The sequence below is a fragment of the Octopus sinensis genome, unplaced genomic scaffold (assembly GCF_006345805.1).
Source record: "Octopus sinensis unplaced genomic scaffold, ASM634580v1 Contig16695, whole genome shotgun sequence".
NCBI lineage: Eukaryota > Metazoa > Mollusca > Cephalopoda > Octopoda > Octopodidae > Octopus > Octopus sinensis.
In genome coordinates, this window is record NW_021834511.1 from 1 (window position 1) to 27,400 (window position 27,400).

Here is a 27,400-nt window from a genome sequence, read left to right on the forward strand (position 1 = left end):
GGTGGTGATCCCTGCTGTACTCTTTCACCACTCTTTCGTCTGTTGGCCTGCTCGCTTAGCCAGCGGGGTGGCGTCATTCGAAGGCTAAAACAATGCGAACGCATTGTGACCAGCGATGTGTAACAACATCTGATGGTCTGGTCGGTCACGTGATCACGTGATACACACACACACACACCACACTCTTATACATATTTGAATATTCTTCACTTGAGGAAGGAGCTGGTTTCTCACGAAGATACATGGCTCTATCGTTGGAAGATAGATAACAGAAGCAAATTCATATATTTTGTGGTAAATTCAGTTGCGGAACGTGAGAGAACACGTTATTTGCTGAGAGATATACCAGCAGCCATTATGTTAACAATTTCTATGTAAAACAAATCATTCATTCTTTAGAGCAAGTACAACTGTCAGGTGTGATCTCATGCAATATATTGTAATATACATTGTATTCAGTTGTTGTACTGAGTTAGGTAATGTTCTCTAAGTACAACACTAGCGTTTGGTTTCAAAAGATTTCCGGACTTTAATAGAAAACATTACGTATTTACAAAAGTTTTAACATCATTTCCTTCGAAATAGTCACCATCCGCAGCAATAAACAGGTTCTATCGTTCCTTCCACTTATAGAATCCAGTTAGGAAGTCGTTTTCCGTAAGCAAGTCAGGACCTTCTGTGATTCCCTCTGGATTAAACACTTCTATTGAAGAAATTAATTGATTTAATGACTTCTGTTTCTAGGTAACACAAAATTCCAGTACCAAAGCAAATACTATCATTAACAGTAATATTATTGCTGCTAATATTCCTAACATTAAAGTAACCAACCTCGATGAACCAGTTAACATATCATTCAATTTAATAGATCAGGTAAGAGCTATGTGTCTATCATAATTGTTTTTTGTTGTTTCATTTCAAAGCCATATCTTATTCCTCCTGAAACACAGTACTAGTAGCAGCGGTAGCATTAGCAGCAGTAGTAGCAGTAGTAGTTATTGTTGTTGCTAGTGTTGTAGCTGTTACCGTGTTGAGAGTTATAACTTTATGTTTATAATGTAAACGTTGTGTGATAATGGAGGCATTCTTTTTTCATTCCAAGCTTTAAGTTGTTTGTCTTTATTTTCCTATCCACAACATAATGCTTTAATATCTTTCCGTATTTACTTCATTCATTATGGCCGTGTAATTTAAGTGTGGATTACTTCGGGCTTTCATATGGTGACCGGTGTTGCTGTTTATTTTCATGTTCTACCTGACCCAGTAAATCTATGAAACATCCCAAACATGAATATCTTATCAACTTGTATATCGTTAATTGTTTCTAGAACCGCACCATCCAATGTCTTCTTCTTCCACTTTTATGGTGAATGCTGTATACTATGAGAATATACATAGATGTATAAATGAGGTAAAATGGTCAGTTAAGCAATGCCACAGCCAATGATGTTGGATCCCCAATGCCAAAAGCAATCAAAACGTTGTTTGCTATGATGTTTTCACGTTTTGATAATGTAATTAACAAAGACGAATTACATGTATTTTAATTACAAGCTAATTTGATTAAATTATCAGAATGTATTTTTTTCAGAATGCCACCAACCCACAGTGTGTTTATTGGGATGAATCTCCTGGACAGAATCCCAAATGGTCAACCAAAGGCTGTAATGTATCCAAGTATGAACCTGGACAGAAAGCACTTTGTTCCTGTGACCATCTGACAAGTTTTGCCCTACTAATGGTTGGTAACATTATGATAACTTGTTAATTACCTGTAATTAGGGTGCTTGTGTCTATGTATTAATAATTTTAACGCACACTAAATTTTCTGTTCGTAAATATTTTGGTAAATATGTAAGGTTAGGGTTAGGGTTAGGGTGCAATAGTAAATTTGTGGGTTATATATTTGACGGATATTTGTCCTCATCTTGTTTGTTGTTAACACAAAGTTTCGGCTGATATACCCTCCAGACTTCATCAAGTTCCTTGTAGAGATTTCGGACCTGGGTTCTCATTCCTAAGGTATTTTTCGATGTTATTATTAGCTCTGAGTCTCTACATCTACACAGGAAATTTAGATAGTTTGAAAGACGAGCTATTTTTTGATGGAGTTTCTCTATATGTCACCATTGAAGTCTAATGTCAGCTCCGATTAGATAATACAGTTCTTTCCAACGTAAATAAAGTAAATAATGTACATAATTCCTCATCTCTTAAATATAGAACTGTAAATATGTGGGGTTGAAATATTGTAAAAAGTCGTTGTTGTTCTTGTTGCTATAACTGTTGTTTATTAGTTTAAACTTCGAGTGGTGCCCTTTAAATGTACCAAGCTACCATCGTCAACAAAATACATGAGAATTCCTTCATCATTGATGTGAAGAAAAATTGAGAGAGGCAGTCACTTGTCCTGGCTTGAAAGTTTATTATGTTGAAACCATCTGAATGGTAGTTTAGGTGATAAAGACATATTTAAAATATGAAAAGCCTCCGTAGCACAATAAACATGTTTCCATCTTAGTTGTTAAACCCTTGGTCTTTTCATGATTCGGTTACAAGATCTCTCCTCTCATTAATGAGATTTCTTCTACTGATGTTTTATTTTTATATCCATAATGCACATGTGTTCAGTACTTGTTACTTATACAAGACTTCTGCTAACCACAAACATAAAATATGCGCCTGTCTATGGCACAAATTTTAACCTACATGATACGTGTTAGTTCACTCCATACCAGTTCTACTATCACCTGATGTCACAAGAACTAACATCAAATAGACAGGTCGCTTCTATCATTGTTGTTTTTATCAAGAAGGTTACGGAATCAATTCACTTGTCTTTGTTTATCGTTTTCATTTCTGTAATTTCTGTTACCAAACTAATTTCAATTTCTCCCTTTTTTTTTTACCTTAATATTCATTCATCACATACTTCATGTCATATATTAATCCAAATTGCGACGAACAACCTCACAACAAGGCTGTCATATCTGTTTTGTCATGAATCATAATCGATGGTGTCCATGGCCAAAGCATATCTGAAAAAGAAATGCCCTCTTTTTGAAGAATGCTGCTTTATGTAAAAGAAACTGATCATACAACATCAAGGGCTGACGGTGGGAGAAGGATCTTAATTTGCCTTGTGTTAAAGGAATGAGAAATGGAATAACATCGGTCTATCTCAATTAGTTGCACTGATAAAATATACAAAGACATACCTTCCGTGAATTTGAACTCAAGACCTAAAGGCGGTGAGGTGGCAGAAACGTTAGCACGCCGGGCGAAATGCGTAGCCGTATTTCGTCTGCCGTTACGTTCGGAATTCAAATTCCGCCGAGGTCGATTTTTGCCTTTCATCCTTTCGGGGTCGATAAATTAAGTGCCAGTTACGCACTGGGGTCGATATAATCGACTTAATTCGTCTGTCTGTCCTTGTTTGTCTCCTTTGCGTTTAGCCCCCTTATGGGTAGTAAAGAAATAGGTATATCTTATGCTTCTACTCATACAGCTCACACACACACATATATATATATGTATTATATATATATATATATATATATATATTATATATATATATATATATATATACAGACATATATATATATATATATAATATATATATATATATATATATATATATATATATATATATATACAGACATATATATATATATATAATATATATATATATATATATATATATATATATATATATATATAACACACACACACACACATATATATATATAATTGATTCGGTGAAACTGTCTCTCATCCAACATGCAATGTATGATTTTCCACTGATATCTTTTTCTCTAATGCAGAATACTGTAGTTCTCGCCTTCACCATCAACATCTTTTACACTCACAATTTATATAATTATTGACCGACATAGAAAGTAATGGTAGGAAGAATTAATACGTTGTCGTTTGTTTCTGTTGCAGAATGTCTACCAGAAAGCGGTAGTAAATATTCACCCCTTATCTATTACATCTTACATTGGCTGCGGAATATCAATTGTCTGCCTCATTCTTACAATAATAATTCATATTTGTTCCAAGTAAGAATTTCAGTTTCTATTTTCTTTTATAATCTGTTTAAATACGCGACATCCATCAGTTTATGGGATTCTGACAGACTGGTAAGATCGAAGTGGTTGATATCTGCAAGAAAAACCATGGATGAGGAGAGAATTCCCGAACGTTGTCACTCCCGTGGGTGATTGATTGAAGAAATATTTTAGGGCAAATTTGTGTCCCACATTAAGGGTGATAAAAAAGAAAGCAAGAACGGATAGAGAGCACTATCCTGTGTTTGAGTAGAGTTAGGTTATAGCTTGAGAATTTAGAAAATTACTGACGAATATAGTAGTTACAGTAGTGCATCTATCTTTACTATTAGTAAAATACCAGTCTGTGTTTTTTAATACTGTTTGTTATTGAGCAGGTTGTGGTAATGTGTTGGTGAGTTAACATTTGCCATTCAACCAAATGAACTAGTTTTCCGTCTGACTGAGAATCCATGCGTGTGTGTGTATATATACGTACATCCGTCTACATACATACATACATCCCTACCTACCTACCTACCTACCTACCTACCTACCTACCTACCTACCTACCTACATACATACATTACATCATCCCGTATGTAATAATATTTACATATATTCATAGATACAAAGACACAGAAAGTTAAGAAAAGCGCCTTGGGCCTTGTGCTGAGCCAGCGCTATCACTATTCATAATAACAGACTCGCAAAACCCTCCTGCAAGACTATGGCACGGTGCTTTGTAAATGAATCTTTTATATATAGAGAGAGAGCAAAAATTTAGATTCAGAAGAATATGGTACTTAAGTTGAGGTACCAGAATTTAGTACGGTATTATCCATACAGTTTCAAAGTGAAGTGATTGCAATCAAAATAAACAACAAGGATATCCAAAGGTAGTGCAGTACGACCGTTTCATGCAACTCCATTTAATTGAACAATGTAATCGTTACATCAATTTAAAATGCAGTGCAATCTTCAGCTGCACAAAAACATAGAATTTAATTAAATTTGAAAAGATGGACACATTAGTATAATTATAGCTAAAATCTCCAAGAAGTTAAGGAGACAGACAACGAACATGTTGTCTCTACTTCAGCATGGGAGATTTTAGCTTGAGATAAAGATCCCAATGATCTTCAGTGTCATTGCCTGCATGTCCTGTTTTATATTAGTGAGATCTTGTTTTAGAGACAAGTTTTAACGAAAACTAAGCTATGCCTCATCTCCGGTGGTCTGTCATCACACCGGACACCAACCTTGAATTTCAGGGAGTCCATGATATTGCTAGATAGTCGTTGTATCTCTACTAATTTCGTCCGTCCTTTTGGCAGGTTTTGTTTTTGTTCTGCAGGGCTTTTTAGCAATACCCTTCACCGGAAACCTTGCGGTTGCTACTTTAGTCATTCACACCGACCGTGCAATAGGTTCTACTGGTTTTCATATTATTAACAGCTCACATGAGAGACCTCATACAAATGCACTTGAAGACGTGTGTGTGTGTCTGTGTGTGTGTATTATTGAATTAGCTACCAAGAAGATGCTCTATATGCACATTCCTCAGGCGTATATCCTCGAACTTTTATAAGCTGCATCTCCGTTCAGAGTTAAAGATGGTACTCAGCAGATGAAACCCCAACATAGAATTGTAATTAATCAAAGAAAACATTGTACATAACGACTAGATATTCGCAATTGTCTAATGAATACAGTGTTGACTAAAAAACAGATTTTGTACATAGCGTTGCTGTCAATGAGCAAACAACGTATATAACGTATATGTGTTTGTGTGCAACATTCCATTCTGCGTTTAACGTATCATCACATGTTCGTTGACTGCAAGGAATTACTATCGTAACCAGCGAAACTTGCTCAATGAGTCAAGAAACGATACAGATAGTGTTTCATATTTCATTCAGATCATTATACCAATATTTTACACACAAATCATATATATATATATATATATATATAGACGCAGAAGTGGCTGTGTGGTAAGTAGCTTGTTTACCAACCACATGATTCCAGGTTCAGTCCCACTGCGTGGCACCTTGGGCAAGTGTCTTCTACTATAGCCTCGGGCCGACCAAAGCCTGGTGAGTGGATTTGGTAGACGGAAACTGAAAGAAGCCCGTCGTATATATGTATGTATATGTATGTTGTGTATGTTTGTGTGTCTGCGTTTGTCCCCCTAGCATTGATTGACAACCGATGCTGGTGTGTTTATGTCCCTGTCACTTAGCGGTTCGGCAAAAGAGACCGATAGAATAAGTACTGGGCTTACAAAGAATAAGTCCCGGGGTCGAGTTGCTCGATTAAAGGCGGTGCTGCAGCATGGTCGCAGTGAAAATGACTGAAACAAGTAAAAAGAGAGTATACACACACACACACACACACACACACACACATATATATATATATATATATATATATATATATATATATATATACATATATATATATATATATATCGATTTAACATACCGTTTGTCTTCAAATAATCATCATACACACAGTCGTAGTTATTACTTACATACTAAGAAGGTTTTTTAGCTATATTTCATTGAATTATTATTATTTATTTTGGGATTATTTCAGAAATGTATGGAAATCAATGGCTTCAAAGATTTTGGTAAACTTGTGCGTTTCTTTGGCTATCACTAATTTGATCTTTCTTGTTGGGATGCAACCGTATGCCTCAAAAATAACAGCTGCTTGTAAGGTAAGTGACAACACATTTTACCAAGTTGTATGTATTTTGTTTTATATGAAACTTTACAAACAACCTTAAATTGATTTCATCCAGTAACAGCCTAGGCAGCAGCTCTATTCAAATGCGTCCAACGTCATCAAATACTACATTTAATGTTGGCGTTTTTCGTCCTTGTATTCCTTCATTTGTCCAATGCTTTATTTTCAGATGATGACAACAATTTTTATGGTCAGAAATAACAAATAATGAGTAATCAAATTTTAATTCGTCAAACTATATTTTGTATAACATTTTCCGTAATTCCCATCGCCTTTATATTAAACGTGTAGCCCACTTCACTTGTCTATGCTAGCTTTCTGTTCAATTTGAATTTTATTATATCTGATTGAGCCCTTACTATCTGATTGAACAATTTTTAGGGGGAAGGGTTTAATTGATACCTATTTCTTTATTACCCACAAGGGGCTAAACTTAGAGGGGACAAACAAGGACAGACACAGGTATTAAGTCGATTACATCGACCCCAGTGCGGAACTGGTACTTAATTTATCGACCCCGAAAGGATGAAAGGCAAAGTCAACCTCGGCGGAATTTGAACTCACAACGTAACGGCAGACGAAATACCGATAAGCATTTCGCCCGGCGTGCTAACGTTTCTGCCAGATACCATCGACCCCAATACTTGACTAGTGCATGCATTTATCGATCTAAAGAGATGCAAGGCAAAATTGACTCATCACTCTAGAGTTCAGCTGTACCTCTCATCATTGGGGTTGAATTGCCAGACTTGTCATGAAACAGGAAAGAAATATTATTGTTGTTGTTGTTGTTTCTTCTTCTTCTTCTTCTTCTTCTTCTTCTTCTTCTTCTTCTTCTTCTTCTTCTTCTTCCTATTATTATTATTATTAATATTATTATTATTATTATTATTATTATTATTATTATTATTATTATTATTATTATTATTATTTTGTTTTTATTATTATTATTGTTATTATTATTATTATTGTTGTTGTTATTATTATTATTGTTGTTGTTGTTGTGTTGTTGTTGTTATTATAATTATTATTATTTAAGACGTCGCACAGTATCAAATATCGTGATGTTGTTGGTTGAAGCTATTGTGTCTACCGGGAATTTGTACTGCCTCTCAAGCCACACAACGACCTTAGACTCACAACACTTTACACAATATGCGTGCAGTTCAAAGAAATGCCGATTTCTGCAATATACCTTGAATGTAGGGTATTTCAAAAGCGTCCACGTTGGGCGGTATTGGGCGTTGGGCGATATTGAACAGAAGGCTCCGATGTCAACAAAGACAACGATACATAATGACATTTATTATTATTATCCTTTATGATTTCCTCTCATTATAACTTGATTTCAGCTGCCATAGTACCGGGCATCCTATGGAGGCAAAGAGTAGCAAGGGCACTCTTTATTCCATTTTATTCCATTTTAAATGGAGAGTGCTTTCCGTAGTATATGGGCTGCATCCATCAAGGTTATCCTTTGTGGCCCTACGGAGACTGGAGTTACCAGAGAGTTGCTTAATATACTTCTCAGCTCTCTTCTTTATCAATCCCAATGCACCAATTACTACCGGACTGGTTTATCTTGTACTAAGCTTCCGCATTTGCAGATCTTTATAGTGAGAAAGCTATTCGTATTCATTCCTTTCTTGGGACATTTTGATTTAGTGTGACGGATATATCTATTAACAGACAGGTTCCACTGTTATAGGCCTTGATCACAATGTCTGGTCGATTGGAGTCAATTTTTGTGTTTGTTTGTATTGGAAAGTTCAAAAGGATGGTGACGCCCTTGCCATTTACTACTTCCTCTGTATGGTGCCTGTACCACATATCACGGGATTTAATTGTGTAGTATTTACAAGCATTCCGGTTCATGTACTGTTGTAGTCTGTCATGTCTTATGAGGTACACAATTTCAGCGAGGACTGGGCAGTCGGAAACAACGCGATTAATTGTCTTTGTGAAATTTCCGCAAAATCTGCACAAGGGGTCTTTAAGGACGTTTGCATGGTTAGTTTCTGGTAGGTAAACTCTGATCTTGCGCTACAATAACAAAACCCTTTATTTTCGCTTTCAGACCTGCCCCTTGCAGCCACTATTGGTGTGTTAGATTTTGATCAATATCTGGCTTTGACAGGCGGTTAGGATATTTTCCATGCAGCAGTTTAATTTTCCAGTTGTTTTCGATATTATTCATGGAATACTTCTTTGCTTTTTGTTTCATATTTATTGCATCAATGATACGTTTGGCACTATTTGGATGTCTTTGGTCTTTCTGATTGTTAACTTGTAGGCCAAGAGACAATTTAAAATTTCAGACTAAGCCTCATGACTGAAGCTTGCTTGGAAGCTTCCTGCTTCACTGAAGTTCGTAAAAGTACATCTTTTGTTGAATTCAGATACGTTTCAATGACCATTATTGCTGATTTGAAGGATTGTTCAAGCTGTATCTTCAACCTATTTTTCTTGTGAGATAAATCCTGTCTACATCTGATTTTGGATGGTGCATTCGGTACCATGTTAAGATTTTACGGACGTTTCCATTAATATTCTGCATGTCAGTGAGACTCCACTTAATAATACCAGCTATATGTGGTTACTGGTATGGCCAAAGAATTTATCACATAAATTCTGTTAGCAGCATTTAAATCTGAGTTTAGAACCTGTCTTGCCCTTCGGTAGCATTCCATGCGGATATTCTCTTTCATTTAAGAGTGCTGGATACCCTCACCTTTATTTGTTCCCAGATATGAATATACTTCGGATTGGTCTAGGTTTCGAGTAGCTGTCGTAGTATCAAGTTCTATGTTTTCTGCCTTTATCAACTTTCCTGCCTTGAAAGTAGCCTTTGCCCATTTATCTAGTCCGAATTCCATAGCTTTATCACAGCTGAATTCTTTGATAATATTCAGGAGCTCTTCTAATTCTTTGTCGTTTTTTGCAAATAGTTTTAGATCATCCAAAAAGAGTAGATGATTAATTTTTTGGCCAAACATCGTATACCCTCTCTTAGCATTATTCAGTTGCGTGGATAAAGGAAACAGAGCGAGACAGAATAGTAATGGTGATAATGAACCACCTTGAAAGATACCACAATCAATATTGATGTCTGGTGAGATGGTATATCCTTGTGTTTAGTATAGAATGAGGGAATCTTATCTATATCTGGGCTTTCCATTTCTTTGACTTGGCGAACGCTGCTTTCACTTCTTCAGTTGTTATATCCCACAATTCTTGAGTTGGGCATTGGCCTCTTCTATGTCCCTCACCCAATGTGCATTCTGATTAAACTCCTTTGGATTACTCCAAATGTTTTTCCTAAAATCTTCAGTTTGATGTTGGGAAGGAGGTGTTTTCTCAATAATGGTATTTTCCCCCCAGTTCCCTGTAGAATTTTTTGTGTTCTCCTTGAATAGAATGTTTTGTCTATGGAATGCTTCGTGCCTTTTGTATCTTGCCAGTCGCTTGGTTTTTAATTGTAGTTTTCGTTTGAGGATTTCAATTTGTATATCATTTCTTTTCATATTTAGATCATGTTTAGCAATTATTCTTATCAGTTTGTTGTGTTTATTAGATTTCCCTTTGCTAGCTTCAAGTAGAAAACATATATCTGCTTTTTGTTGGATTATTTTCCGGTTTATCCTTTCCATCCATGCACGCTGTTTGTGTACATTGCACTTTTGTGTCTATCTCTAATATTAATACCACATTTCTGAGTTGCAACATAAACAGCTGAGGAAACGAGCAGACCAATCCCTCCCAGGGCATTTTCTCTACTATTCTCAAGATGTATCAGCTTTCCAAGTAATTGATCAACTTCTTTGATTATTTTCCTGTTCTTATTAGTATTAATAATTTTAGGAATTGGGGCTCTTTCGTGGAAATGTTGTTCTATTAGATATTGTTCTAGAATTCCATCTGCCAGTTCATTGCTGACGGGATCATTTATAGTGTTTTTAGTACCAACTGATGGTCCAGCTTCATAGGGTTTTGTGTACCCAGTTTAATGGTTTGTGTTAGTGATTTCAGAGCTTTTTACCAGTGGATATAAGTGAGTGTGTGTTATACTGAGCTGAATTTTGACTGATCTGACTAACACTTTACTGTCAGTTAGTCTTTCATATTTTAAGATACGACATCTCACAGCTCCTAGTTTATTACTCTCAATGTACAGCCTGCTATGCGGGGTTTACCTCCAGATATTGTAGGTCTCTTTTTGTGTGGTTGATGTTTCTAGGTTTAGTGTTGAATAATAATAATAAGCATGCATAACTTCGATATATTCCTCCTTAGTCCATTTCTGTCTTGTATTTTTATTTCCTTGACACAGGTCTGGTATTTGATTCAGAGCAAGAATATCTCTGGTTTTATTTGCTACAGGTTCTTGAGGAGGTTGGTCCAGATTTAAAGACTTTTCGAATTCAGTCAAGGAATCTTAGGTCACTGATGAACATGTTCTTCGAACGACACGGGTTCTAGGGGGTATTACCTTGGTTAGTTTCCAGGGCCGTGCTATAAGTGTACAAGGTTAACCAATTTTATGGTTCCTTGGCATAATTTTCCGGGTGGTGGGATTTATTTTGAGAAGTTTTAAACTAGTTCGTGTCATGACCTGGAAGGTATCAAATGGCAAGCTTTCAGAATTCATATAACGTCGTAGAAAGAGGCAGATATTGAATTGACAGCCAGAGAGAGACAGGGACAGGGAGACAAAACCATCATGCAGCCTCCAACTGGAATTACCTCCAAGCTATTTTCAGTAGGATGGTAATAGCTTTGGCGGCGGTGGTGCTAGAAGTGGTAATGTGGTTGTACTTGTTCTTCTCTACTCTAGGCACAAGGCCTGAAATTATGGGGGAGGGGGCCAGTCGATGAGATCAACACCAGTACGCGACGGGTACTTAATTTACTGACCCCAAAAGGATGAAAGTCAAAGTCGACCTCAGTGGAATTTAGACTCATGACGTCAAGACAGATGAAATACCTATTTCTTTACTACCCGCAAGGGGCTGAATACAGAGGACAAACTAGGTCAGAAAAACGAACCAAGTCAATTATATCGACACCAGTGCGTAACTGGTACTTATTTAATCGACCCCGAAAGGATGAAAGGCAAAGTCAACCTCGGCGGAAATTGAACTGAGAACGTAGCGGCAGACAAAATTCCCATTTCTTTACTACCCACAAGGGCTAAACACAGAAGAGACAAAGAAGGACAGACAAACGGATTAAGTCCATTATATCGAACCCAGTGCGTAACTGGTACTTTATTTATCGACCCCGAAAGGACGAAAGGCATAGTCGACGTCGGCGGAATTTGAACTCAGAACGTGACGGCAGACGAAATACCTATTTCTTTAGTACCCACAAGGGGCTAAACACAGAGAGGACAAACGAGGACAGACAAACGGATTAAGTCGATTATATCGACCACAGTGCGTAACTGGTACTTATTTAATCGACACCGAAAGGATGAAAGGCAAAGTCGACCTCGTTGGAATTTGAACTCAGAACGTAGCGGCAGACGAAATACGGCTACGCATTTCGCCCGGCGTGCTAACGTTTCTGCCAGCTTGCCGCCTTATGATTGCACATGTTCTGTCAGCGGGATGTAAACGCTGTCGCATGTATGTGTTTGTCTCCAGGAAAATCGCTGTTATCGTTGTTATTATTAGTAGCAGTAATCTTAGTAGCAACAGCAGTAGTAGTACTGCTTGTGGTCAGCAGTGTTCAAATGTGTTTACTACTACAAGCGACCAATGCGAGGGCTGAAATTGGCCTTGGACAGGACCAACTCACCTTGTGTTTTAATTGCAAATAGAAAAAATAACAATAACTCTCTCTCTCTCTCTCTCACCCGCACCCACGCGCGCGCGCACATATATATACACACATATTTATATTGATATTTGCATTGTTGAATTTGTATTGCCTTTTATAGGTTTTGCAGTGGTTTAGTTTTCGTAATTGTGTTGTTTGTATATATTGACATTTGTTTATGTTCAAAAGGGGATTAGATTTTGGAATTGATTCTGTACCAGATTCTGGATTATGTGATATATTTATTTTACATGAAGTATTACGATCTTATGTTGACTTTCAAGTCTTTCAGTGACTATCTCCCTTGAAAGCACGCTCATGGTTTCCACGTACGTTACGGCGGCGCTGCTGTTTCCAAAGTTTTTATTTTCGTTTCTCTATTATTAACTTTACTCTTAGTAGAAACTGATGCATAAAGAAACCAAACTACTACAGCAAAACCGTTCAGAAATTAAATAACGCTAACATATGCAGTAAGAATAATAAATTTAATTTATCTCCGATAATTTTTAGTTTTACTAATTTTGTACATATCGCTCCTGTTGAAAACCACTTACCTTCTTGACAGTTGCATTTCTAGCACTGCCTTGAAGGAATATTTACCTCTTGGACTCAGTTTCTGCGCACAACTATGTTGTTAAACTTCCGTTAACAGCACCGTATGCACGTCCGTTCCGTTTTCCTTCACGCACGGATAAGCTTCTCACTATAGACCTTATGGTCGGAAAGATACTATATCAGTGGATAGACTAAAAAAGGCTTTTATTGAGAACATTGTTCCTATTGCAGATGATACACACACATCATTACAAACACGGCCCGCACACCCACCTTCACAGTCTATGATTAAAACTGGGATCGATCAGGTACCGGACAAGGATTCTGGATTATTTTTCCAGTTTTTTAACTTAATTTTTGACAACGGTCGGGTTCATTTTTAGTATTTTTGTTTGTGGGAGCAGTCGAGTTTATTTCAGATATTCTCATTTTAAAAATCATCTCTGGCTAATCGTCAAGAGGACGTTGGTGTTACCTTGGCGGAGGTTTGCGATCTCAGAGTATTATTATTACAAATTTATTATTATTTTGGTTTGGCTCAGGTTCCGTCTTATTCCTGGTAAGAATTATGTGGGTAGTGGATTATTACTTGTAATCTTAGGTATCCACAAGTTTTCAACAGTCTTTTACATGTGCTTAGAACACTCTTCATAATCCTTGCTGTACCTAAGCGATAAACGTTCTGTAGGATCTCTACCCGGTATTCTATTTCATTCTCCTTCAGTCATTTGTGTATGTCTTTCCATACTGTTCCCAACGCTCTAGTTGTTATAGGCACCACGTTTGCAGTTCTTAATTACCCCTATTTAAAATTTAATGGATTTTTTCTTCCTCTTTCTTTATGATCCTGCAATCAAACAGACATGATTAGTCGATAAGTAAACAACGTCGCTTTTCTTAATCGATAATTGTTATGCTTGGTCTATTATTTTTAACTCCTTGTCCGTTTGAATAGGAATGTCCCACAAAATCTTATGTGTCTCGGACTCCTGTACTCTTTTGATTCGATGACTGTACCATGTCTTTCCAGCATCAAAATCTCAAAATTCCCAGTGTATTCTTCTTGTCCCAACTGAAGGCATTCTTCCACATTGTATGTCACTGTCTTGAAAGTTCCACAGATCCTATATTTTTTCTCACACATTCTCTCCATACATATTTTTCTCAAGTTGTTTGTTTTTATCGAATGATCTTCGGCTGCTACAATTAGGCTTTCGGATACTTTTTAATTGCCATTTTTCTTTAAAAACCAAGTCCAGGATTTGATCCATATACGTCATTAGTGACTCTCCAAATTCGGTTCGATAAATTAAGTACCAGTTACGGACTGGAGTCGATATAATCGACTTAATCCGTTTGTCTGTCTTTGTTTGTCCTCTCTGCATTTAGCCCCTTGTGGGTAGTAAAGAAATAGGTTATTCAGAGCTTTCTCTTCAATCTGTCTGACGCACGCTTTTTGTATTTCATTCCATCTGTACACATTCTTCTACTGCTATTAAGTTTGTTCCACCCTGGCCTCACCTCAAGTACAGCCGGTTGACATCAACTTATGTATGGTGGGCTCCATACAAGTATCATCATCATCATCATCATCATCATCATTTTTATTATTATTATTATTATTATTATTATTATTACTATTATTATTATTATTATTATTATTATTATTATTATTATTATAATTATTATTACTATTATTATTATTACTATTATTATTATTATTATTCAGTAGTTTTATTTTTATTTTTATAGCGTGCTTTCACTTCACTACCGAGCGCAGCTCTGTGTGCCTTGGGTATGTGCTGTGATTTGTTGTGATGCTCTGATGGTTATTGTATGGAAAGTGTTCTGCGTAGGATGTGTGCAGTGCCTAGTAGTGCAATTTTCTGTATGTTATATGTGTTTGTAAGTCCTGGTGTTTTTGTTATGTATTTGTCTGAATATTTTTTTATCATGCCTAATGCACCTACTATGATAGGAATTGTTTCTGTTTTCAGATTCCACATTCTAGTTACCTCTATTTCCAGGTCTTTGTATTTTGAGAGTATCTCCATTTCTTTTAGAGACACGTTGTCATCTGCCGGTACTGATACATCAATTAGAAAGCATTTTTTTTCTTCATGGTCTCTGACAACTATATCTGGTCTGTTGGCCTTAATTTCTCTATCTGTGTGTATCGGCATATCCCAGAGTATGGTTGCTTTCTCGTTTTCTGTGACCTTTTCTGGTGTGTGCCTATACCATCATTTTTCTGTTGTTATTCCATAATGTTGGCATAGCTTCCAATGTATGTAAGTTCCAACTCTGTCGTGTCTGTGAATATATTCCTTCTTAGCCAGGACTGGGCAGCTAGAGATAATATGATTTATTGTTTCTTGTCCATCTCCACATATTCTGCAGTTACTTGTAATATTTCTTTTCATTACATGTTTTTGGTAATTTCTGGTGGGGAGGCTTTGGTCTTGTGCTTCAATTAAAAATCCCTCTGTTTCTGCTTTGAGTCCTGAGCTTCTCAACCATTGCTGGGATTTTTCTTTGTCTATTTCTTTTGCGTTTAGTTTAGTCCAGTATTTACCATGAAGGGGCTTTTCTTGCCATCGTTTTATCATGGTTCGTTGCTGTTCTATTTTTAGTTTGGATTTCATTTTTTTATAGCTTTTGTTGTTTCTTCATCTTCTTCTTCTTCTTCTTCATGTTTATTAGGTGGTATGATTTCTTGTTTGTATTTGTCAGCTTCCTTAAATACTGAGAACAGTTTTTGTTTTGCTCGTGTTTTGCCGCTATCTGGATCAGTTTTCCTTCCTTCTGAAGTAGATATTTTTGCAGTCCTATGGTGGTTATTTTATAGTAGTTTTCCAGCTGTATAAGGCCTCTACCACCTTCTATACGTTGTATATATAGTCTTTCTATGTCAGATTTTGGTGATGCATCCTAGATCCTGTCATTATTTTTCTTGTTTTCCTGTCTATTTTGGTCAGTTCATTTCGTGTCCAGTTAAGGGTATTGTAGCTGTAACTTATAACTGGGACAGCTAAAGTGTTGATACCTATTATCTTGTTTTTAGCATTGAGCTCTGTGTTTAGTATTGATCTAACTCGTCTATAATATTCTTTTTTTATTTTCTCTTTCATTTGTGTGTGTTGTGTCTTATCTAGTTCATGGATTCCTAAGTATTTGTAAGTTTGGCTTTGGTCTAATTCTTTTATTTCATTTGCTTCATCTAGTGTGATGTTGTTACTCTTAACTAGTTTTCCTCTTTTCATGGTTACTTTGGCGCATTTTTCTAATCCAAATTTCATATCTATTTCTTTGGTAAATCCATGAACTGTCTTTAATAGTGTTTCCAGCTGTTTGTCATTTGCAGCGTATAGTTTTAGGTCATCCGTATATAAAAGGTGGCTGATCGTTTTGCCGTAACATTTATATCCACATCCAGTTCTATTTAGCATATCAGATAGAGGTGACAGTGCCAAGCAGAAAAGGAGTGGAGAGAGCGTATCTCCCTGGAATATTCCTCTTCTAATGGAGATGTCTTTGGTTTTCATGAGTCCCTCTTTTGTTTGGAGGTGTAGGACTGTTTGCCATTTATTCATAGAGTGCTCTATGAATTTTATGATTGTTGGTGCTACTTTGTTAATGGCTAGTGTTTCGAGGATCCATGTGTGGGGGATGCTATCAAACGCCTTTTTGTAGTCAATCCAGGCCATACTGAGGCCTTTCTTCTTTCTGTGGCTGTCTTCAGTTATGGCTTTATTAATCATCCTTTCTGCTCTTCTGGGAACAGTTTGTTTTCGTCCAGGTGCTTGTTCAGCCTTTGTGATATCACTGCAGTAAATGCCTTGAACATAGTAGGGAGGCAGGTTATTGGTCTGTAGTTTTCTGGTTTTTCTGTTTCATTTGATTTGGGAATTAAGATGGTTTTCCCCTTCGTGAGCCATTCAGGCATTGTCTCTGGCTCTGCTAGTACGTTGTTAAAGTTTTCAGCCAGCTTTTTGTGCATTCCTGTTAGATATTTCAACCAGAAGTTGGGGATCTTGTCATGCCCAGGTGCCTTCCAGTTGCTTAGTCTTTGCAGTGCCTGGGTGACCTCTTCAGTTGTTATGGGGGTCCAAGTTTGTTCAGATGCCGAGTTTGTTATTTTGATACTCCTTTTTTTTGGTGGTTCGTTCGCCGACCATATTTCTCCCTTTATTATTATTATTATTATTATTATTATTATTATTATTATTATTATTATTATTATTATTATTATTATTATTATTATCATTATTACTCATGGCTAAGGTGGTCGATTGGCGAGTGCATCAGACGAAATTCATTTCTCTATTGTAATACGTCTCTTTATGTTTTGTGTTGAAATTTATATTTTAATTTTCATCCTTCTGGGTTCAGTAATATGAAATATCAATCAATAACTGATGTCTACTAACTATATCCCATCACAGCAAAACAATTTGTATTTGAGGTGATATATGTGAATGTTAGAAATTGTTATTGTTGCTGTTATTGTTATTGTAGGCAGTGGCTGCCCTGTTACACTACTTCCTTCTGGCATCTCTCATGTGGATGGCTGTCGAAGCATTTCACGTTTGCTTAGCTGCTGTTATTGTAGTTAAAACATACCAGTCACATTTTATCCTGAAGAGTTCAATTTTGTCATGGGGTAAGTAGCTGAAACAAGATGTCATATTTTTAAGTTAAATGTAGATCATAAAGAAATAGATTCTCAGGTTGGCCATTAGGGCAACATAAGATTACTTTCATTTTCCCGCAAAGAGTTTCAGTCTAATCTCATCTCTAGAAAAAAAGCTAAGAGTTATTCCTTTTGTACTTTCACCTGACGCAACAACTGATTTGAGAAGAGGTTCATGAGCACGACTTTTTGTTGTCTTTATTTGATTGACCAGAAATTGCAGTAATTTTTAAGTTTTGTTTCCCAGTAAAACATATCGTTGATAGAATCGAAGATATACACCAGTCGTACTTACTTATAGAAACCAAAGGAGTAAATTGTAAAAAATGACCTGGGTACATCAAAATAAATATTGATATCTTTTGAAGTAGACATTTTTCTCTAAATAAAACATGGTCAACTAAATCGATTTAAATGTCACTTATTTATGATTTTAAATATTGACTAATATCTACATATGTTTCTTCCTTTCTGTAAATGTCCTTGTCAGGTCTTCCAGCTGTCATTGTCACAATTACTCTGGCAATTAACTACACAAACAATTACATCAGGATTGAGCATGCACAAGTGTAAGTATTTATACGTTTTATTCACCAAACTTTCTCTGCTCTCCACAACTAATAATTTGCTAGATTTATTTATGATCTGAACAAGGAAGAATGGTGGATACACTAGCATCAAGCTAAAGCAAGATCTCCATTAATGATAGGGGTGACACTAAAATGCATACATACACACACGCACATACACATAGATACTACCTACACATACACACACGTACATTTTATATGTGTGTAGATATATACTTGATGGCCCTCCACTCTTGAGCTAAAAAAGACCATTTCTGAACTTCAGGAACATTGTACGATCTAAGACTAACTTATAGTTTGCATTTGAGGCTCCGTTTGTGGCTAATGAGCACTCTTGACAAGCATACACGACAGCAAACGTAGCAGAACAAACTTTCCCCATTCACTACATAGCAGTGCACTTTCGATCAGCACGCTAAAGTGCTTAATGCAGAATACGTACTCTCTCAAAAGTGTCGACCCCTCCTTAACCTGCTTCCTCCATCTTTGGAGATGAGAGGCATTGTTCTCCCAGTCAATCTCCTGCATATCACAGGCCTTTAATGAGAACATAACACAGTCCTTAGTCGCAGCCTCAGTTACTGCCGGGGTCTCTTTCCACTCGCAAGTTCCCCATATAGCATCTGTTTAGGGATCCCGCTATCCTTCACTCTAATAAGATATTCTCAGTCCAATGTAACTGGTGCTTATGCACCATCGACACTCAAGATATCATTTGTCCTCAGGACCTGTGTGTCTGGAGTTTTTAAGGTCCAGCCAACATTCAAAACGTGCCTGAGACATCTCTGGTGAAAGCGTCCAAGGATCATTACATTCTATCTTGGTTGAAGGAACAATTGTGAAAGTGGTAGACAAGTTCGTCTACCTGGGCAGCACACTCAGCCGTTCTTGGCCCCTGGATGATGAAATATCTTTCAGGCTGAAAAGAGCAACTAACTCCTTCCGGTTTCTTAATTCTCGTGTTTCGGCTCAACATGGCATCGCGAAGCAAACAAATATTGCTGTGTACCGAGTATATGTACTAACACACACACACACACGCACAAATATATGTAGGCATTTTTCTTTTTGTGGACTTACAAAACCGTAAAACTTTCTATGAAAATCTGACTTTTCTTTGCTTCCTCCCTGAATATTCAAATATAAATGTAAACATATACTTTTTATTGCAAAAACACACCTGTTCTCCTAACTGGACATACAAACATATCTAGAAAAGTCAACTTCAACCTCCACAATATTACCTTACACGAAATATACAAACAGTTTTTATTGCAATAACACAAACGCACATGGGAAAAAAAATAATAATGATGCTAAGATTCTCTCTGGTCGAACACAACTTCTCTATTCACAAATAATACAGAACAGCCCTTCCTTAATTTTTCTTAAGGCTAGTAGTAGCAGACATTTGAACTTTTTTTTACCTAAAAAAAAAAATTAAATTTAAAAAAATAAATAAATAAACATCACTGATGATGGTGATGATGGTGATGATGATGATAATAATGATAGTAATAGTGCTGATAATCTATCTATCTATCTATCTACACACATACACACACACTCACAGAGTTCAGCCAACACAAACCTCACCTCGGCTCTATTGTTAACCAAATATGAAAGTATTATTTGACAGGCAAGAACTCTGGCATTGAAGACAGTCAGCCAGCCAACCACCAAGCCAGCCAACGAGACAGACAGACACTACTGTGATGGTGATAATGATAAAAAACAAAAATAACAATAATAAGATACTGCTGTGACTACACATAAAACAATATCATTGATGATGATGATGATGATGGTGATGGTGATGATGATAATGATGATGGTAATGGTGGTGATAATGATGATAGTGATAATAATGGTGATGATAATAACAATAATAAGCCGACTACGGCTGCTATAATGGTAGGATTATAATTGTAACGGCAATGATGGCCGTCTCCTCACGAGCCAATCAAAGCTAAAAAATGATAATATTATCGTAGCACCAAAATGTTTTTGGAAACTAAAAGGAAAACTAAATCAGTATACCAAATCGCTTGTCCTATGGTTAATCTGGAAGCGCGTCCCCCAGGGAAGAGCCAGTCTGGGATCGAAAAGTCATCAACTGGCACAAACTCTTCTCCGAATACGGACATGGATGGTCACTTGAACGGGAAATTCCCCAACTCGAGCCCTCCAAGTTCACCACCACAACCATCACAGAAAGAAAAATGTAAGCGGAACAAATGGACCCGAGAAGAGTATAAAGAAGTAATATACGCTTATTACTATGCATTAGGTAGGCCATCTCAAGAGAGACACACCGCAAACTCTTACAGTATATGGAGAACACGGAATCAAGACAGTAGGCCCTCTTTGGACGAGAACAAATTGGTAAATGTGAGTAGGGATATCCTTAGAAATAACAGACTCACAGACAGTGAAATAAGCGCGATCAAGCACGCAACGGAAAATGACATAAATATAAGACACAAAGGAAATGAAGAATCAGATGAACAGTATAGCCCGCCACGAGGCTTAATTGAAAGACTGCCATCTGACCAAAGTACGCAAAGGCCTGAAGATACAAGAAATTCTATTGAACCTGTTAAAGATAGCCAGGAAAATGATAAAACAACAGTAACTGAAGATCTCGCATTTGCTGAAGAACACAGAGAGTCTATGGCAGAAATGAGGCAGAAAATCCTGAATACGCTTGAAGTTGTAAGACATACAAGTATGAATGATAGAGAACCACTTCATAAACTCTCAAATACAAACCAAAATAAAAAAAAATCCAAATTGGCAACAATGTAACAAATGAAATAATACAAGAATTAAAACCTGATTTTACTAAGTTAAATGAAATTATTTACGCTTCTGCTAGGGCAATTGAAACCAGCTGTATGCCCCCGAAAAAACAAAGAAAACCAAACCTGGGAAGAAACCAAACCTGGAGAAGTAAAATTGAAAAGGAAATTGAATTTATGAGAGGGGAAATATCAATATTAAATGAACTAGTATGTGGAAATGATGTAAGATCCAGAACAGGAAGAAAGATGAAGAGAAAATTTGGATCCTCACCAAGAGAAGAACTGATATCAATAAAAGAAACGCTGAAACAAAAAGTCCAAGCAAAAGCCCAAAGAATACGAAGATTTGAGAAGAGAAACAAGTTTTACAAGCAAAATAAGCTGTTCACATCCAATGCCAAAAAATTCTACAGAGAAATAGGGAAGGAGAAAGTAACCGTTAAAGACCCCCCTCCCATGGAAGAAGTTCAAAACTTTTGGAAAAGGATTTGGAGTGACAAGAAGACGTACAACACAAATGCAGACTGGATTATACAAACTGAAGGATTCTACCAATATTTACAACAACAAGCATGGGAAGACATCACAATAGCAGACCTAAGAAAGGCACTCACGAAGGCCCATAATTGGAAATCCCCCGGTAAAGATAGGGTGCCGAATTTCTGGCTCGCATCGCTCCTATGCGCACACGGTAAGCTAGTTCAGCTGCTCAATGGAATTATGAGAGACCCAAAGAAAACACCTGAATGGTTAGCAAATGGTATTACTTACCTACTCCCAAAGAATAACGAAACCAACCTTCCAAAAAACTATCGGCCTATAACCTGTCTATCCACCACGTATAAAATCCTAACATCTATCCTGGCGGAGAAAACATATGCATTCATGGAGAAGAACGATATTTTCCCCATTGAACAAAAAGGGTGCCGCCGAGGCTCATACGGATGCAAAGATCACCTGCTAATTAATAGTATGATCCTTGAGAACTGTCACAACAAGCGCAGAAATCTCAGCACCGCATGGATTGACTATAAAAAGGCCTTCGACGGTATACCGCATCCATGGATCTTGAGATCGCTGGACATCTTCAAAATTTCCCCTGTGATTTCAAGCTTCCTGAAGCACAATATGTCGTTGTGGAATACGAATCTCCAATTATACCACTCTAATGGAGTACTTGCCTCAGAAAATATAAACATCAACTGTGGAATTTTTCAAGGTGACTCACTTTCACCTTTAATATTCTGCATAGCCCTAATACCCCTTACAAGTGGATTAAACAGAACAGGGTATGGGTATAAAATTGCCAATAACAAAATAAGCCATCTATTTTATATGGATGACTTAAAACTCTATGGTAAAGACAATAATGAACTTGAAGGCCTATTGCGCACTGTGAAAGCATTCAGTGATGACATCGGGATGGAGTTTGGGCTTGAGAAGTGTGCCAAGGCCACTTTCCAGAAAGGGAAAGTGAAGACCACAAATTCAGTCGTGTTAGATGTTGACACAGTCATAAGAGAGCTTGAGCAAGAACAAACATACAAATATTTAGGGATAAATGAAGGCTCTGGTATTCAGCATGCAAGCATGAAAGAGAAGATCAGGAAGGAATGTTATAGGAGAGTTCGTGCAGTCCTGAAATCTGAACTAAATGCACGTAACAAGGTGTTAGCTATAAATTCCTTAGCAGTTCCAGTTGTTACTTATAGCTACAATGTGTTGAACTGGAATATGAGTGAAGTAAAGAATATAGACAGGAAAATACGCAAGATGCTGAGTTGTAATAGGATGCACCACCCAAAGGCAGACGTAGATCGCCTTTACCTTCCCAGAGCCCAAGGAGGTCGAGGCCTGATTCAATTTGAACTAGCTTACAAAACAACCACAATTGGACTGGCCAAATATCTTGAAATAACGAATGACTGGATGCTAAAGCTCGTGGAAAATCACGAGAGACGAAAGAAGCTTCATTCTATCATAAAGGAAAGGAAAAAATTTGCTATTGATCTCGTGCAGGATACCCAAACTGAACAACCCGAGGGAAGTACGGCAACTATTGTTGCAAAGAAGGTGAAAATAATGGCAACGAAAAAAGCGCACGAGCAATTGGCTGATAGGTGGGAGGAGAAACCTCTGCACGGCAAATATGTGGCCCGTAGCAAACAAGCTGATGTTGACCAGAAGCAAACCGATCAGTGGCTACGGAGCTCAGGGCTAAAAGCAGAGAGCGAAGGTTTCATCCTGGCTGCTCAAGATCAAAGCCTATTAGCTCGGAACTACCAGGCCAATGTAATGAAAAATGGAGCAGACCCAAAATGCCGATTCTGCAATGACATGATTGAAACAGTGGACCACCTAATCTCTGGATGTAAAGTCTTAGCACCAGTAGACTATAAATTAAGACATGACAGAGTTGGCCAATATCTACACTTGCTGATAAGTCGGCATTACAATATCAAAACTGCCGACAAGTGGTATAATCACCACCCTGGGGCTGTAACTGAAGGAGAAAATGTAACCATTCTGTGGGACTTTCCAGTACATACAGACCGAACCATCAAAGCCAATAAACCAGATATTGTTGTGAAAGACAAAAACAATAAAGTTTGCTAATTGATCGACATGAGCATCCCCTGTGATCATAATATCTCAGCGAAAGAGTTTGACAAGCTCAGAAAATATAAAGACCTGCTCATTGAAATTGAGAAAATGTGGCATCTCAAGGCGGTTACAATACCAGTGATCGTAGGAGCACTAGGAATGATCAAGAAGGGAACCGAAAATTATATGAGAATGATCCCTGGCTTACCATCCCTGCAAGAAGTGCAAAAGATTGTCTTAACTGGTACATCACACGTATTGAGAAGAGCATTGTCGCTGTGAGAGCTGTTACTGCCCATGTATTTTAATTTAACCTTAAAAAAGAAAAAAAAATGAACGAACTATTGAGTTTGGTTTAATGGCCTACCAATGTATACTATGAGTTTCTTTGCCCTAGGAGTCGGGAAGACGCCCGGCAAGAAATGGAAACAAATTTGAAAGAAAAAGAAAAAAAAAACAATAATAATAATACTACTACTAATAATAATAACAACAATAATAATATTAAGAGTAATAAGAGTAATAATACTAGGATGGAATTAATAAACTTTTAATATAATCCGTATTTCTGGAATGATTACAGCGTAGTCCGTAGTACCCGTGGGCATCCAGTTTATAAAAACCATTGATTCATTTCTTAAGGTGATACAACATTAGTAGGTGAACCATAGAGGGTTGTCTTTTCTTTTTACCAGTATGAATTTTAAGTGCATTAAATATTCATAACATCCATCCTAGGAATATTGTTCTTATTATTACGCATCGGTATAACTTGATGCAAAACCGTAAACCTAGCTTACTAGTCAGCATTATTAGACGGTGACTGGCATAATATAATAGGAGCTGTATTTACATATTAAACGCGTTACCATAAAAAATGTAATATATACATACTTATACATATATAAATACATATACATATATATATATACATATATATATATATGCATATAGATACATATATATATATATACATACATATATATAAATATACATATATATATATATAATATATATATATATATATATAATATATATATATATATATATATATATACATATATATAATATACATATATATATATATATGTACATATATATATATATATATATATACATATATATATATATATATATATATATTATATATATATATATTATATATATATAATATATATATATATATATATATATATATATATATATATACATTTAAGGTACATCCAAGGCTTGGGCCCCGTGCCATCCGCCCAAAACAAAAATCACACTCTCATCTCATAACAACAATACGGCACAATTATTCACCTCAATTGGCCCCGCTCTCTTTAACATTACACCAAAACACATTAAAACAGAAATTGACCCTATAGGGTTCAAGAAGTCTTTGGACAGATTCTTTCAAGAAATCCCGGATAAACACCCTATACCCGGATATGTCTCTGTAAACAATAACTCTCTACTTGAGTGGGCCATAGTGCCCAAATTCTGACTTGAAAGACTTCACCAGGTGGTGCTATTAAGTTAGACATGGCCTGGGCCAATAATGGCCGAAACCTATCAAAGTATCAAAGTATCAAAGTAAGTACATACATATACATATATATATATATATACATATATATATACATGCATACCTACATACATACATATATATATATATATATATATATATTGAATGATCGTGGTGTTGTAAAGTGTCTGAATATCGAAATATTCGATTAGAATATCTTAGTGAATGTACATGACTATGTGACTCCCTGAAAGTTTGAGCTTTTCTTTTCCTTTTATTTTGGCTCAAAATCACTTCCCTTTAATTCCTCGGCGACTCCTCTTTTTATTGACTGAACATTTGATAAATTTTCTTCCTCAATTGATTTTACATTTATTTGCAGATGTTGGTTATCCGACATACCATTCTATGCTGCTTTCCTGGCTCCCGTCGTGACTATTCTCATCTTCAACATTATCATGTTTGTTCTCGTTATCTTGCGTCTTATCGCAATGCAAAATAACAAGCTGCTTCAATACGAAACCAGAAGACTACGTTTTCTTGGAATATTTGGTTTGTTTTTGCTGTTCGGATTATCTTGGGTCTTTGCATTCTTCGCTGTTGGGGAAGCAGCAGAAGTGTTTCAGATTCTTTTCGTTACCTTCAGTGCCTTTCAAGGAACGTTTATCTTCTTATTCTACTGTATATACAAGAAAGATACCAGGGACGTCATTTGCCCGTGTATATGTAAACAAAAGAAAGCGAAAGCCAGTAAAGTTTCAAAATCCTATAAAAGTAAGTGCAGTTTGATCTTTCTTATTCCTACTACCCCCACAACCAGGGTCAATATGTTATAATGGGTCTAATCACAAACACCACTTCTACCAACACAACCATTGTCAACGTCATCGCTCTTAGGACTGGAGCGACATCGTAATAAATACCAACTCCATTCTTGTCATCATCATCATCATCTGTATGTATGTATGTATTTATTTACTTATGTATGTACGTACGCATGTGTGCATGTATGTATGTACGTATGTATATATATAAGTATGTATGTATACACACATATATAGGAATATAGGTACATATATCTATTTATGTATACATACATAAAGAGACATAAGAAGGCGTGTAGCTTCGTAGTTAGGGCATTCAGCTACGATCGTAAAGTCCTGAGTTCGATCTCTAGCGGTGCATTTTGATCTTGAGCAAGACACTCTATTTCATGTTGCCCCAATCCAATCAGCTGGCATAAGTGAGTTGTACCTACATTTCAAAGGGGCCAGCCTTGCCACATCTGTGTCATACTGAATCGCCTTGATAACTACGTTCAGGTTACGTTTGCCTTTGCAGTGCTCACCCATCTGTGCGTTAGTTTCACGAGCAGTCTTTTCCGTTGATCGAATCAACTGGGACTCTATTCGTTGTAACCGTTGCGAGACAAAGACAGAGAAAAGAAGAGGGGGGAGACAGTGAAGTGAGTTAGATGGATTGGGAGATCGTTGTGAAATGTATATGCCGCCACGGAGAGATCCTTGTGAAATTTACACAGTGGCAAAGATAGACCTACGTATAATTTACATATTACTACAGATCAATGTGAAGTCTAAACACAAACATAAATAGAACCATGTAACACACGGCCACAGATGGATCTACGTAAAGCATACATCCACACAATAGAACTAAGAAGCCTCTCATATTTTCCCTCTCAAGTTGTCCAGTTGTTCTGGAAGATATTCCTGAACCAATATTGCCAATATTTTACGACATAATCCTGATAATTAAATTCTCGCCATTAGTTTCTGTAATTAATGTTTTCAATATAAATTGCGTTGGTCATCCATGATTCATCCATGTAATAATATCTTAACGTATGGGAAAACAGTGGATGGCAACTGGGGTTGCATAAAAAAATATAAGGGCTAGGGATATTTTACTTTGGAAATTAATATTTTATATAAGTTTTCTCATTGTGTTTTTCAGGTTCTGGCACAGGTGATGGAACAGCAGAAACGAACACATAAATA

The 27,400-nt window shown here is 36.6% G+C and overlaps 1 protein-coding gene across 1 annotated transcript; it reads left to right on the forward strand.

Moving 5' to 3' along the window:
• Positions 1-744: 744 nt before the first annotated feature.
• Positions 745-27,400, forward strand: LOC115230885 (adhesion G-protein coupled receptor G2-like; the record flags this gene model as incomplete). Its single annotated transcript, XM_036499851.1, has 8 exons — positions 745-873; positions 1,592-1,741; positions 3,946-4,061; positions 6,651-6,774; positions 17,700-17,844; positions 18,365-18,443; positions 25,765-26,157; positions 27,352-27,400. Coding segments are annotated over 8 exons (1,182 nt in total), but the record flags the coding sequence as incomplete, so codon positions are not given.